The 16,583-nt window shown below is 34.4% G+C and overlaps 1 protein-coding gene across 2 annotated transcripts in view; it reads right to left on the bottom strand.

The window, feature by feature from the left end:
* The window catches only part of LSm7 (U6 snRNA-associated Sm-like protein LSm7), a 34,553-nt gene extending 19,009 nt beyond the window's left edge, over positions 1–15,544 (bottom strand). The window contains exons 1-2 of one of the 2 annotated variants that reach the window (XM_089099497.1): positions 15,467–15,544; positions 3,769–3,946 (exon numbers count right to left, since the gene is read on the bottom strand). In XM_089099497.1, coding sequence (XP_088955623.1) covers positions 3,769–3,946; positions 15,467–15,469 — 181 coding nt within the window. In that variant the 5' untranslated portion in view covers positions 15,470–15,544. The remainder of the gene's footprint in view (positions 1–3,768; positions 3,947–15,466) is intronic. The other variant, XM_089099498.1, reaches the window with a different exon arrangement.
* Positions 15,545–16,583: the final 1,039 nt, after the last annotated feature.

Below are 16,583 nucleotides of genomic sequence, written 5' to 3'. Positions count from 1 at the left end.
GGGTTTTAAGTTATGCCCTGGGGGCATATAAGGTTTTTATAGAAGGCATTGTCATAGTAGCCCCCCCCCCCATGCCCATCGTTCTCTGAAATACATACAATAAAAATTACGAGATATGCATTGTTCAGCGTAGTTGATTTCCAGATAGAAAATAGGTTTTTGAGGAGGCCACTCCCCCACAACCATTAGGGCAAGGGTTTTAAGTTATGCCCTGTTGGTATGTAAGGTTTTTTATAGAAGGCGCTGTCGTAGAAACTTCAAAACAGGCTCATTCGATTGGAAATTCAAGTGGCTAGTGCCCTTTTAATAGTCGAAAGTGATTGGAGGGCAACTAGCCCCCCCCCCCCACGAAGGCGTTGTCGTAGAAAATTCAAAAAAGGCTCATTCAATTGGAAATTCAAAGGGCTAGTACCCTTTTTAATAGTCAAAAGGGATTGGATGGCCCCTCGCCCCCCCCCACGCCCATCATTCCCCCAACGCATCCAATCAAAATTTTGAGATAGCCATTTTGTTCAGCGTACTTGATTTCCAATTAAAAAATATGTTTTTGAGGAGGACACTCCCCACATCCCTCAGGGCAAGGGTTTTAAGTTACGCCCTGGGGGTATATAAGTTTTTAAAGAAGGCGTTGTCGTAGAAACTTCAATAAAAGCTCATTCGACTGGAAATTCAAAGGGCTAGTGCCCTTTTTAATAGTCGAAAGTGATTCGAGGGCAACTAGCCCCCCCCCCGCCCCGCCCATCATTCTCCCAGACACATCCCATAAAAATTTTGAGATAGCCAATGTGTTCAGGGTAGTTGATTTCCATATAGAAAACATATTTTTGAGGAGGACAGTCCCCCACAACCCTCAGGGCAAGGATTATAAGTTATGCCCTGGGGACAAATAAGGTTTTTATTGAAATCTTTGTTGTAGAAACTTGAAAAAGGGTTCATTCGATTTGAAATTCAAAGGACTAGTATCCTTTTTAATAGTCAAAAGTGATTTGAGGGCAACTAACCCTCGTCTCACGCCCACCTTTCCCCCAAACACATTTTCTGAAAAAAATACAAATGAATATGCATTGTCGGTTTAATATACATATACTGATATTTAGTAATCGAAATGTTAATATTATTTGATTTATTGAAGTTTTAAAAGTAAAAACATTTATATTTTATTTCAGTAAAATACAAATTATGTTCTGGCATAGGGAACGCATAGGGGTTTTGAGCCCAGCTTATGTTAATTTCTGCTCGTTTTAAGATTGATGCGGTTATTTATTGTGATTTCTGTTCGTTTAGGGTTTCATTTATTTATCGATGATGATTTGTGGCAGTTTCACGCTGTGTAAATTATTTGCTTTTATTTTTGCTCATTTTTTGTTTAATGGAGTTCTTTACTTTTCTTTGAAAAAGCTTATTTTGTGGAAAAAGTTTTTTTAATTAATATCTCAAAAGCTGAGGTTCAAAGGCGTCAAGCCCAGAAGACCCCCCTCTCAGTAATCATAAAACAAAGACGACTGAAATTCCTGGGACACACACTACAACAGCCAGCTGGAGCCATACCCCGCAATGTCCTCACCTGCGACCCCCTTCCAACTTGGAAACGGAGACCAGGCGGGCAAAGAAAGAATCTTTGGCAGACATTCAAGAATAGCCCAACGTTGTTGGCAGAAGGGGTTGAAGAGGCGTAGTTGGCAGAAGATTGCAGAAGAGGTTGCTGCTGACAGATCGTGTTGGACTACGTCAGTCATCCCGTCGTCCATTGATGCCGGGAAGGATGGATCATCATCTGGTTCACACCAAAAGTAAAGCAAAAGTACCTACAGACTCCAAACTAATGCCTCAGTAATTACATCACTCACTCTTATCACCTTTCTTATACAGTGCTTTAATTAAGGTTTTCCTAAAATCGTTAGGTACTTCCCGTTTTTCAAAAATCGTATTCATAATCTTCACTAGCTTATTTCTAATCTCAGAGCCACCATATTTAATTAACTCATTGACCACACTATCAACACCTGGAGCTTTATTATTTTTTAATCCTTTTAGCATTGTCAGTAACTCTTCCTCACAAAACAAATCTTCCTTCACATCCCAGGTATCACAAACTTTTTCATTTTGCTCTATATCTTTTTAGTACAGGCAAACTAGAGTTTGACCCTAAACAAATTGCAACACAAATGATTTTTAAACAATCAGTAGAACAATAGGGAATTTTTTTGTTTATAAGACAGTGGAACGCAACTTTAAATGGATATTTTCAAACCTATATCCAAGGGCCGTTCTCAGCAAAACCAATGAAGAAAAAAACAATATAAAAGAAACTCACATTAAAATTCAATTGTTAAAACTAAAAAAATTTTTTCAAAATAGCTCTAGCATCATTACTTCAAGGAAGTTCGACCAGGACTGGTACACCAAGTGAAGTGGAAAAAGACAGTTCATTCAAATGGAATAAGAAACACTTACAGACAAGCTTTTAAAGCTAATCTTGCCTTTTTTGGCAACCAGCCTAGAAGGTCCATCCATAACAGGTTGAGCAGAATTGTTTACTGGTTTTTTAATATAATAAGTTAAAACAATTTCTCTGGAAAACATCTAACGCATCTTCATCTCCTTTTTAGAGCGCCCATGCTTCAGATCCAAATTTGACAACTGTCATCATTGTAGCTTCTAATATTCTATCTTGGTTTGTAGACTTACCTTCCTATTCTTCCAAACTTTTTTTTAACTGTGAAAAACATCCTGAGCCTTGGCTATCCTACTTTTAACATCTTCACTGGTCCCATCATCTTTGCTAATAATACTACCAAGTAAGTTAAGCAGCCCACCTGATCAATCTTTTCGTTACCAATGTCACTTTTTCATCTTCAGTGATTCCTAGCCTTAGTGACTTACTTGGTCAATTTCTTCTTAACATTAATTTTCAAACCTATTCTAGCACCCTGAACTCACAAAACCTCTATAAGTTCATTTATTTTGCTCACACTTTCATCATCAGCATGATCAACAGCATAATCTAAGTCAAGGATACTTTTTCCTTCCCATTTAATTGTTGTCTCCCACTGCTTTTCCTGTGCTCCTTAAGACAAGACTAATATGTTTATTCAGAATTATTTGATTAATTAATATGAATTGAAAACAGTGTAATATTCTGTAAAAATACAAAGGAGCATCTGATGGAGCATGGACCCCAGGGCCTCATTTTGGGCTCCCAATATACTGTCTAAATTTTCTGAATGATTTAGATTTCAACAGGATATAACGCTCCCGCCTTTCCACGCAATGTTCTATGAAGCTTTTAAATTATATTTGAAGCTTCTAATTTATTTTGGCCTATTCAACTTGCATAATTTGAAACCCTTTTGCCTGAGAATACATGCATCATGTTGTCCCAAGAGGCATACTTTTTAGACTGTTCTGATTAGAATGATTATCATGAAATTAGGTCAGATGCCATGTTGCATCATAAGAATGCCAAAGTGCATAAAGGAGAGCTGGGTGCCCTCCAATCAATTGTAGCCCTTAAAAAGGGCACAAAATCTCAGAATATGTAATAGAAAGAGCCCTCTATCAGCTTGTGACAACCATTATTTCTATATGACAGTGCCATTAAAGATTAAATGTAGGTAACAAGCCCGCAGAGCGCAATATTGGCAAAATAGAAACAAAAAAAGAGAAAAGAAAATGTTATCTTTAAGATCCAAAAAGCCAAGGTCATGCTTTAGTTAAAAAAAACATTAATATACATATATCTATATACATATATATAAAGAGTCAAACCTCTAAGGAATTCAATGGTGTTATCTAGTACCAGATTTAAGAGAGGGTCAAATCCTTTCAAAATACCAGAAGCTTCTCTTCCACCAATAAATTTCACTCTGATTTGTTTGTCCATCAGTCTTCCAAGATCAAGAATGCTTTCTTTCTTCTTCTTCTCTTTAATATCAACTACTGCTGCCTAGAAAATTAAAAACAAAATCAGAATTATGATTCTGACTTAAATCTCACAGAAGATTTAAATAGGCAATGAAGAAGAAGCTATGGCATGAGTCACAAATATATTTTTAAAACGTTCTAGTATCCTAGTCAGAAGTCAGCAAATAGTAGAGCTAATTCTCTTCTATGGAATTTATTATGTCATTTATTTATTTTGTCTCAAGCCACTTTGTACAGAAGTGATGATTGTAGAAAACTTGGGAGGGTGTTCATTCATTTGTAAACTGGAAGTTCTAGCACCCATATTTAATGGTTAAAAGTTATTGGAAGGTGACCAGTCCCCTCCTCTGTACTTTTCACCTCTGGGCAATCCTGTAATTGCATATGGTGGGATAAATAAATTGATTGATTGATATTGCTCAGAGTAATTTAAAGGTCAAATAAATATCACTTTGTGGTTGACACAAGCTATACAGCCTTAGGAGAGCAGTCTTAAAAAAAAAAAAAACAGGCAAACTCCTCATTGTTTTCCAACCAATTTTATAACAGGAAAAAGGCAGAGATATATAATTTTAGCTTTCCAGTTGGTTTGAAACTTTCATGACTTGTTTTGTTCCAAAGGACAGAATGGAAGGGACCCCAAAAAAAACTTACTGTCTCTGATTGGCTTGAAATGAAAAAATGCCCTTAACACAATTTAGAATTAATGAGCTATAAAAATGCTTTTGCACAAAAATGAGGCCCAATACCCCAAAAAAGGTCATTGAGCATGGAAACAAGTGCTATCATGTCCAGTGCAACTGATAATGTGATGTCTACAAATCATAGGCAGCAGAATAGCGCTGCCTAAGTAAAGAACTATGTTGGCACAACACATTTTTTTTCTAGACCAGGGCACTTTGTATTGAAGGAGTTATCATAGAAACTTTGAAAAGGGCTCATTTGTTTGGAAATTGGAAAGGCTAGTGCTCTTTTTAATAGTCTAAAGTGATTGGAAGGCAACTAACATCCCTTCCACACCCACCATTTCCCCAAACACATCTAATCAAAAGTTTGAGATAGCCATTTTGTTCAACATAGTTGATTTCGAGATAGAAATTATGTTTTTGAGGAGGACACTCACCCCCCCAGAGCCCTCAAGGCAAGGGTTGTAAGTTATGCCCTGGGGGCATATAAGGTTTTTTATAGAAAGCATTTTCGTAGAGACTTCAAAAAGGGCTCGTTCGATTGGAAACTGAAAGGGCTAGTGCCCTTTTTAATAGTCGAAAGTGATTGGAGGGCAACTAGCCCCCCTCTCAAGCTCACCATTTCCCCAAACACATCCAATCAAAATTTTGAGATGGCCATTTTGTTCAATGTAGATGAAAGTTCTGGAAATTAGGTCTTTGAGGATGACACTCCCCCCGGAGCCCTCAGGGCTAAGGTTGTAAGTTATGCCCAGTGGACATATAAGGTTTTTTTTTTATAGAAAGTGCTGTTGTAGAAACTTCAAAAAGGGCTCATTCGGTTGGAAATTTAAATTGCTAATGCCCTTTTTAATAGTGAAAAGTGATTGGAAGGCAACTAACACCCCTTCCAAATCCCACCATTTCCCCTTTCACATCCAATCAAACTTTGAGATAGCCCTTGTGTATGCTTGGTAGATTATTTAATTCTATTTTTGGTTTAATGGAGTTATTTACTATTTTTTGAAAAACTTATTTTCTGAAAAAAGTCTTTTTGATTAACCAATAAATAAATGAAACCAAAAACAAACAAAAATTAAAATAAGTCAAACTTAAAACAAGCAGAAATTAATCTGAGTAGGGTTCTAAACCCTATGCTTTCTATAAGCTAGAATATAATTTTTACTTTACTGAAAAAAATTCCTTTAGATGTTTCAACTTTTATAACTTTAAGAAATAAAAAATTAATTAAGATTTTAAGGAATACATATCAGCATATTTATATTAAACTGACAATGCACATTTTTTTCAGTAAATTCATCTGATTTTTTCAGTAAAGGACAAATTATATTCTGGCTTTTAGAAAGCATAGGGTTTAGAACCCTACTCAGATTAGTTTCTGCTCGTTTCGAGTTTGACTTATTTTAATTTATGTTTGTTTTGGGTTTCATTTATTTATTGATTCTGATTTGTGGTAGTTGTATGCTTGGTAGAATATTTGATTCTATTTTTGTTTATTTTTGGTTTAATGGAGTTCTTTGCTTTTTTAGAAAAACTTATTTTATGCAAAAAGATTTTTTAATTAATTGCACAAATATGACAACTCTAACTTTCGAGGCTACTGTATCACCAAAAACAAACCTGTCAGTTGGTACCCACACCAAATACCACAGCCCTGACCAAAAAGAGAAAATAGACCTCCTTCTAAGAGAGATAAGCTGGTACATCTCAGACTTTTTGTTCTTGCTGAAACCCACATTCAAATCACTGGCAAAGAGAGACATCTTGATACCACACTCAACTTCTTTGAACACTATGATGGAAAACATCAGAAGGAAGTCGGCTTTCTATTGTCCAGAAAGACTAGAAGGTCTCTGATTACTGCAAGTACCATCTCTGAAAAAAGTATTATGATATGCCTGAAAGACTCTCTCTTAACAAATTGTCTTTGTCAGTTACCCTGGATCTGATAGAGCTTTTTTAAATATTTAAGGACCTTTTTTTGGGGCTCCATTTTTACAGTTAACATTTTTTTGGCTGATTAATTCTAAATCATATTTTTTATTGTGCCCTGGGGTCCTCTTGAGCCTAAGGGCTCATATTCCTCATGTTACCAACCAAAACAAATTTTGTTGAGCATTAGGGTTCAATTGATCAAGGGACTTACAGGCTTAAATTTCAAACCACAAGCAAGTTTAATTTTCTGGACAGAAAGTTTTCAGGGCCCACTGACACCCTCTTTATGACAATAGAAGCAAGCCCTGAAAGTTTCAAACAAACTAGAAAGCTAAGATCAAACATAACTGCATTTTACTACTGTAAAATTAGTGAGCAATGGGTAGTTTGCATTATTTAGGACCTTTTTCTGTGGGCTACATAGGTCTTGCCATCCTCAGCATGATATTTATCTGACTTTTCAATTATTCTGAGCAATATAACAATCTGGAAGTTTTGATCCAATACCATATGGGATTATAGGGTTGCCCAAAACTAAAAAGTATATGGGAGAACAAAGAACATAATTTTAGTAATAAAAACGTTTCTTTGTGATCTTTATCATTAGGCAATAAAGCAATGCTTCCAAATCTGGGGATAGGGAAAAAATTATGTGTTCATCCATTGTATACAGATTGGGATCTTCAGTTTACTGCATGAATTTTTAGTCTTTTCAAATCTTGACCTACAATAGTGCACATGAAGAAAACATGCTGAGCATTTTCAAAAGTATAATGTGTTTTGTTTTGTTTTACTGAAAAGCCCGCCTGCTGTTAAATAGAAGAAGAAGAAGAAGGATAGAGGCATCTGCACCAGCTTGTAAAATTTTTAGAAGCATTGCTATAAACATGCCTAGAGCTGAGAAAACTATTACAAACAAAATATCTAAAAACTGATTTGATTTTTTGCACTGAATAGGGAGATCTAATGATTTGCAGTATTCAAGCATGAAACACTGCATATACTATTTCTCACGGAGGTGACTCCACAAGAGGAAATGTGTCCACAGACTGAGTGAAACAACCTAAAAACTCTTTTACATAGTAGTTTTGTGATGAGGATACAGGATTCATAGTTGGACTAGCAAAGATGTTCTAGCATTCAATGGGTCGACTATCATGTTCTTGTATTTTATTGAAGGAATTCACAGTACTTTACTAGTAGCCAGGCAACATGCGAAAAGAGAACTTAGGTTAATGCTAATGAAATAAAACAAAATATCATAGTTTATAAACAAATTTCAGCTATATATTTGCACATTAGGGGGAGGAGGGATGGATCAGGGGTAAAGCATAGCATATATTACATATGTAACCTAGCCTAGGTATCCTTTTCCCCTCTAAACCCCCCAAAAACAACAGCTTAAATATTGTTATGCAATGATAAACCACATTTTGCAATCCAATTCTCTATTGAAGGAACCATTTGACTAGTTTCTTAAGAATCTTTACTATATAATATTTCACTAGTTGCTGGCTATTACTAAAGTACTGAATCCACTTCTTCTAAGCAAAGCTCTTTCCTTCCTTGGTATAATCCCTGGTAGAAGTTTCATATTATCAATTAAACCATGCTTATATAGTCCTAAAACAATATGGATTGCAGAATTATTTGAATGAAAGGAAAAATTAACAACAAACTGAATGTCACTACATAATGGCTATCAAATCTTGGATAAAGATGCTTCTCAAACATATACATGCATAGATAATTTCGGAGACCAGACTGCCTTTCCATGACGATAAATAAAAGTTCAAATAGGGATAAAATCCTTTTAATAGACAGTGTTTTTTATAACAGTGATAAAAATTAACAAAAATACCAGATATTTCGGTCAAATATACAGTGACCGTCATCAGTAGTAAAACTTTTTTTTTTTTTTTTTTTAATAATGTGATTTAAAGCCTTGAAATGTAAGCTTCGTTCAAACTTTTCTTCCTTGAAAGTGCCCAAATGTAAATTGAATTTTAGTGAAGGTGGCACAATTCTCATCTTCTTACATCGTACAAGAAAATCCGGCTGGTTGATAACATGTGCATGTTTTTTCTGAGTTATTATATATTTATACACAATTTTGGTCAAAACATCCCCATAAATATGACGTAGATTATTTCGGAGACCACACTGCCTTTCCATGACGATAAATAAAAGTTCAAATAGGGATAAAATCCTTTTAATAGACAGTGTTTTTTATAACAGTGATAGAAATTCACAAAAATACCAGATATTTCGGTCACATATACAGTGACCGTCATCAGTAGTAAAACTCTTTACTACTGATGATGGTCACTGTATATGTGACCGAAATATCTGGTATTTTTGTGAATTTCTATCACTGTTATAAAAAACACTGTCTATTAAAAGGATTTTATCCCTATTTGAACTTTTATTTATATACATGCATAATAGTGACTCACAGTTGGATATTGACTACTGTGTTATTTCTTCTGGTGTCTACATTGACAATGTTCATGTTGATCAGGATAACTGTGATTATGACCACCTACCCCTTTCAGTTCACATACCACTCAGTGCCTTTTTTTTGTTCTTTCCAAATACAATAATCACTTTCACTGTAAATGAGTTTTACTCTCACCCCTATATATACCAATTTAGGTTCTATATTTGCACATTTTAAAGTTTATTTCTGATGTAAATGAGAGGTAAGTTTAAACTTTACCACCACCTCCCTAATCTGCAAATATATACCCTGAATTGGTATAGGCTATACAGGGGTGAGGAGGGGTAGAATTCATTTTCAGCAAGTGATTATTATTTTTGGAAAGAGCATAAAAAAGGCATTAAGTGGTAAGTTAGTGCCGTTTTTTCACTCGTCAATGTGCTAAGATCTTACATATTTTTTAATAAAAAGCTTAAAAGTGAAATCTTTGAAAAAAGATCTTACATCTGTGGTCGTTTTTGTGCAAATGTCTTTCATCATTCTGCTCTGATCAGTGGTATGAGAACAAAGACGAGTATATCATCAAAGTTCTTTCGTCATTGTTCTATATAGCAGAAAAGTGGCGTTCTTCACACTTTTTGCTAACATCAGTGAGCTGTAAGATCTTAGAACAAAGATGAGTTAAAAAACGATAATCTTTGCATAAAGATGTACGATCTTAGATGTAAGATCTTAGTGCTAAAAAACAGGCCTATCACTTTATCTGGAAGTCAATAATATAAACAACAAAAAATTTACCCTATGTCCTAGGCTAAATACCAAAAGTGGATAACCAAAAGAGACTGGAATAAAGCAGATTGACAACTGTATATCAGTGCTCACCTTAGTAAAATTCTACTTTAGCTACTTTTGGCTATCTTGGAAAGGGGCTAAGCTAGGAAAATGAAACTTTCAGGGATAGGTCTACAGGCTAAAGTATGTCATTGGAATGTATTTTGAAGTACCTACCTCCACTCCTTCTCTCCCTAGAGGGTCCTGACCTTTGATGACCTTTAAAAATCAGTGTGTTATAAAAGTGAAACCTTGCAAAATAGATCTTCTGCTTAAATGAAGTAAAACAAAATTATTTTTGGCTTAACAACTTTGCTCTATCCCAATTTACAAGGTTTTAAAGATATCAAATACATTTCCTAAATTTTGAAAAAAAAAACATTGATATGGCTTATAATTCTACTCAAAGAACAGGAATTGCATTTTCAGAACTAAAGCCAGAAAAAGAAACTGATAACTGAAAATTAAGGTAAAATGTTGGTTTTTCAAAATTTTAATAGGTATAGACCTGTCATGTAGGCAAATTTCAGGACCCTCTAGAGGGGGAAGGGGTGGAGATAGGTACTTAAAAATACCTTCCCAGGACATAGTTTAGCCTGTAGATCCTTCCCTGAAAGTGTCATTTCCCTAACCCCTTTCCAAGATAACCAAAAGTAGCTAAAGTAGAATTTTACCCTGACTTTTCTTTTGTCTATAATCAAGGTTCTATTTAATTTGCCGGGTACAAATGTTATATCCTTTCGAGCTTTGGTTAAGCTTAATGTAAAGCCTATTATAGCCAGATTGTGCTGTGTCTGAAAAAGGCTGAAGAAGTGGCTGTCCTACTTTGTTGTTTTAAGCTCAATTTGAAATTTTTCCAAGATTTAAAAACTATAAAAAAAATCACAAGAAATTGTGGCTTAGAATTTGGGTAGGCTAATATGAAGCTACCTTGAAAAGGCCACCTTTTGACATAAAAAAAAGTTAGAATTTCAGCATCATATTAAATAAAGCACAAGCAGAAATCTTTAAGGTAAACTTTATGCAGTTCATATTACTGACATACAAATAAAGTCAACATATCACTTGATGCCTTTTTTATGCTCTTTATGAATATAATAATTGCTTCTATTGGAAATTCTAATTTACCCACCCCCCTTATGTGCAAATATATACCATGAATTGGAATATACCATGAATTGTTGACAGCAAAGTTTTGAATTGCAAAATTCAGTGCTATTTTTGTCAATGGCATTTAATAAACTTGAAATGGTTTGAAAATATTTTATATTTGAGTTGCCTAATAAATGAGATTTGAATTATTAGAAATAAGTATTTTTGGAATATATTACTCTTGAACAACCTCTTTATAAACTATTTATATATTTTTAACCACTTTCCAATAACTTAACTAGTGTTGATAATGTCTTTGTGTGGTTACAATTCAGGGCATATATTTGCACATTAGGGGGGTGGGGTGGGTAAATTTGAATTTCTGATAGAAGCATTTATTATATTTTTAAAGAGCATAAAAAAGGGGATACCACTGGATAGCTAATTTGACAGTATATATATATATATATATATATATATATATATATATATATATATATATATACATCTTCAAATTAGCCAACCAGTAGGCTATTATAAGCCTAGGAGCCTAGCTGAAAATAAAGAAACATGTCAAGAAAACAATTAAAGCAACAACCCCCCAAAAAATTAAGAAAACAACTTCTACATCCCTGATTTTCCTAAAGAAAGACAGTTTTTCATCCCTTTCTCCCTCATGCTCATCATACGACAGCAATTCTAGCTCAGTTTAATGCATCTACTGACAAAAAGCAGAGCTTAACTTTTGCCAGTCTAAGAATTTTTTATGAAACTTGAATTTTTTTTTAAAGGCATACAACCATTATTAATAATTAGTAACAATTTTGATTATTTTTGAGGAATGGTGAGGTTTTTAAATGGTTGGCTTTCTTACCAATAAATAATCAGCTTTTCAATAATCCAACAGGGTACAGTATTGCTTTACTGGTCACAGCAAACCTATTTCCCAACATGGTTGTTTTTTCTAATCTAAACAGAAAACTGGTTGGAAACTGAATGGACAGCCATTTTGCAAAATTGGTTTGGAGTCTTTTTTCTTGAACTGTGGCTATTCACTTTGTAAAACAAATAACAGGAAACATTTAATCTAGTTTTATTCAGGATTCTGATACTGTTAGAGCTCTGCCTCAAATTTTACTATTTTCTCCTTTCTAATCTTTTTCTAAGGTTTCAGTAATCTTTCACATTAAAAAAAATACATTTGCAGTTTTTTTTTGCCATTTTTTAGGATTTAATTAAATAATTTCAAGATGAATACTTTATTTGGAAAACCCAATTGAACCTATCCAAAAATTTGTTGGTAACAAACTGCAAGTAAGGAGTGATGCGGCTCAATAGTAACTAAAACGCTAAAAAACGGAATTTTAAACAGAGTTTGTTATGGTGATTCTAATTATACAAGCTTTTTTAAGTTTAGTGTTACCCATCAAAGGTTACGAGTCCGATAGAATTTGCTTGGTTTTCAAAAAAGGGGAGAAACACCCCCTAAAAGTGAAAAAATCTCACCAAAAATCACCAATATCAGATTAAGCATTGTAATTTAATTAAACTTCTTTTTTTTCAAGCATAGGATATAATACTTCAGCTAAATTGTGTTTTTCTTTAGATAAAAACAAGCCTGCAATAAGTTCTGGTGATGGTGCCAATAGTTGGTGTTGCATTTATTGCCATAAGGCTTATAATGGTTTTGGGTGCTTTGGGTTACTTTTAATGGGTATGAGGGGCATATTCATTGGCAATGTTTCCCTGAAGAGCTTTCAACCAATTACACCAGATCAGCAATAGAGCTAAAGGAGTTCTTAAGGTTAAGAGGAACAAAGTTTGCTGCAAGATATGTTTGGAAGAGTAGAAGTTCTTTTTTATTAGTTAATACTGTTGCTTTTTGATATTTTTTACATTTTGATATTAAAATTTTATTTGTTTCATTATCAAGCTCCTATCTAAAAAAATATGGAATTTTGTATTTTTTTGCCAGAAGAAAGATCATGCATGTGTGTTTATTGTGTTTTTCTAGTGGTAACTGTATTGGCCCAGGGGTCCTAGAATATCAGGAGAGGGCTCAAACAGAGATTAAATGTTTTAGTGCCCATTTTAAGTGACTAAAAAGATTGTAGGGCAACTAGGCCCTCTTCCAAGCATCTTTTTTCCCAAGATTGTCTGATCCAGATTTTGTGCAGCATAGTTGAAAGTCCCATTAGCTATACCTTTGCCAGTAATATGACCCCCCCCCCCCACAGCACAAGAGGAAAGCTCTAGAAGTTATAAAATTTACTCATTGTTTACATATAATATCTATATTTAGCATACATGAAGAGGATTTCTACAAAAAGGATTTTCCATTGGGAGAGGTTTCCAGGGGGTAAAATTCTTAGGGAAATTTTAATCTGGGTGAATTTGCCAAAATTGATTTTTTTTTCATGGATGGTACCACAATTTTCATTTGGTTAAAGAAAATGATGCAATTACATATACCAAATCTCAATCTTGGTCAGTAAATCCAGCGGTTTTAATGACTTTTGCATTGATTTAATGTATCATCTTTAAAACATATAATATGCTAATTATAGGCACAAAAAAACAGTTGGTAAAAATAACCAGCCATTCAGTAAAATCTGTCACTGTCCTCCCAACCATTTTGGCTACTAACATGCTTTTACAAAACTGCAGTCTTCTATCAGAATAAAGCTCTTATATCTGGAAAAATTACCCACTTAGCCCCCCCCCCAAAACAAATTGTGTGATAGGGCAAAACCAACAGAATTCAAGAAAAATGTAAGAAATAAGTATATCACAAATTCATGCCTGAAAGTGAATATATTTTTAGTCTGGAATTTTGAATTTCCTTTATTTGCTGTTGTACTTAATTTAGCTTTTTTTTGAAGCATAGGATATAATACCTCAGCTGATTTCTTTGTTCTTCTTTAGGTAGAAATAAGCCTCCAACAAGTGTTGTACCTCCAAGATGGTAGCAATAATTAGTGGTGCATTTATTGTAATAAGGCTTGGAATGGTTGTAGATGCTTTTGGGTGACTTGTGATGGGTGCAAGGGGCATCCCTGAAGACCTATCAACCAATTACACCAGGTCATCAAAAGAGTTAGATGACTTCTCTCTGTTTCCTAAGTTAATTCTGGTTCTTTTTTATATTTTTTACTTTGGGATATTATAATTTTGTCTGTTCTCAATACAAGTGTCTGAAAGTTTAAATGTTTTTGTCTACTTTGATATCTTTACTTTTGTTTGTTTTCAATATAATAACCTGAAGGTTTAAATGTAAAGTAGCTTCTCTGATCCTGGTCAGAAAACTGGTTGTGTCCCATGTCAGTCTTCTGATTGACATGTCAGAGTATGTGAATAAAGTATAGCCTAGGTTGGAAAACTGGTTTGGCCTGTTGTGTACATGCAGGGGCAAATCTCCAGCATTTTTATTGGGGGGGGGGGGGGGAAGAGGGGTCCATATCTAGATAGTCAAAGGGCATGGTATGTATGATATTTTTTCTTCACATTATTGGGGGGGGGCAATTGCCCCCCCCCCTCTGCCACCCCTGTGTACATGTTTATTGTTGTGAGCTTCAATAAGTAGTTTCATATATCAGCAATACTGCTTTTTGCATACTTTTCAAAGTGTATTAAACAAGCAATGATAGAGATTTTAGGTAGTGTATAAATCATATCTGAGTCATTTGTTTTGTGGTTTTTGTGCTGATAAAAGTACAGAATATTGTTCTGATAGTTGGCAAACTGGTTTAGTACCCTACTCCATAAAAAACAGTTAACACACTTTGCAAGGGGAGAACTTTTACCTTCACTTCTTTCTTTGTTTGTCCAGTTTTTAAAAGAAATTCATGAATTTCTTAGAATCTATATATTTACACAGTACATACCCCCAGCCCTCTAATGTGCAACTATATACAGAGAATGGTCAATATATACCAAATCATATTATTGAGTTAGGACTAAAGTGAATACACCATTTGATGCCTTTTTTATGCTGATTACAAATATAATAAGCATTTCTATTTAAGATGAATTTCAGCCCCCCCCCCTATCAAGGTAAATTCAGGTTTAGGTTAGGTATAGCCTGTATAGGGGGGGGGGGCTTAAATTCATTTCCGATAGAAATGCTTATTAGCCTATATTTGTAATCAGCATAAAAAAAGGCATCAAATGGTGTATTCACTTTAGTTGAAACTCAATAATATGATTTGGTATATATTGACCCAGAGAATTGCATCCTTAAAATAACATTCATTTGCATCACAAATGAACTTTATACCCATATTAGTCAAATGATGGATGTCCTACAAAAAGGTATCAAGTGGTATGTTCAATTTATTTGTAAGTCAATAATATGAACTGAAAAAAACTACCAACTTTAATAGGCCTTCCACAGTTAGCTAAAACTAAATCTTCAATTTGGAGGGGGGTATAGGCTATGGAGAATCTGACAAGCTCACAAAATTTTCTTATGGATGATTCAAGAGCATTCTAACTACAATTTTAGAGGTAGCTAGATCCTCTTGACAATAAGCTTCTCAACTAGAATGGTATTACAAACCATTGTACTTTTAACTGAACCAGACAGTCAATCAACTAGCCCAGCCTACATAAAATATTTACAGACTTTGTATTCTTCTTTAATCATAGTGATTTGTTTATTGCTGGGTTGCCAACTCAGCAGTCCAGGAATATTTCCGCTGAGCATCCAGAGATTGTTGTTTTTAGCCAAAATATATTCAAGTTTCGTCTATAATATGTCGATTTTGAAATCTATGAGACTATTGGTATTTTTTTACTACTTGTTTTATTGATCAAAAGACACTTTGTAAACCTCTTCCAAAGTGGCCTGTTTGACTGACTTGACTTGGCCAACCATGACTAAGCCAACTTCTTATAAGGGTTTCAAGAGTCCCAAGAATTTATCTAATGAGGAGTGTATGGTTGCAGTACAAATAAAACGGAAGGCTCGTAAACTGTTTCAAAAGAATACTTCTACATCTACAGGAATTTCCTATAAGAAAGCATGTGCTGAAGTAAAATTGTTATGTAATAAAGCTAAGCAGTCTATATGGTCCAATTTTAAAGCAAGTATCAGCTTCAGGACCCCAATTTTAAAGATTCAAAACTTTTTTAGCTAACTCAATAGTGGTAAGCAGTCTAATGATGACCATAAATATGATGTCATGCAGGATGGATTTCTAGTTTCCTCAGATGAGACGAAAACAAAAATTTTTTTCTGATATTTATAAAAATGATTTTTCTGATTCTCATTGCCTTCGACCTCCATTTTGTATTCTTCCTCATACGTCCTTACATAAAAGGTTCTTAATGGAACAATTTTCCCTTGATGGATTTAATGCAGCACTCAGTTCTCTTAATATAAAGTCTTCCCCTGGACATGATGGTATTTAAATTACATGGATTTTTGAGACCGCAGTTGTTTTCAATTCTGCCCTCTTAAGTCTGTATAATCTTGTTTGGTAAAGCAAAAAGTTCGCAGATGCTTTGAAGATTACCTGGGTCTTTCCTGCTTTAAAACCGTCTTACCCATTTAGTGACCCTAAATCTTGCCGACCTATATCTGTTTTACCAGCCTTTAATAAAGTCCTTGAAAAGCTTATTCTACCAAGAACTGAGTGGTTTGCTGAAATTAATAATCTGTTTTCAAGTGAATA

The sequence above is a fragment of the Artemia sp. Qi Xiang Cuo genome, chromosome 13 (genome assembly GCF_049724085.1).
Source record: "Artemia sp. Qi Xiang Cuo chromosome 13, ASM4972408v1, whole genome shotgun sequence".
Lineage (NCBI taxonomy): Eukaryota > Metazoa > Arthropoda > Branchiopoda > Anostraca > Artemiidae > Artemia > Artemia sp. Qi Xiang Cuo.
Note: the sequence above shows the minus strand (reverse complement) of the source record. Positions and strands in the feature narration are given on the sequence as shown.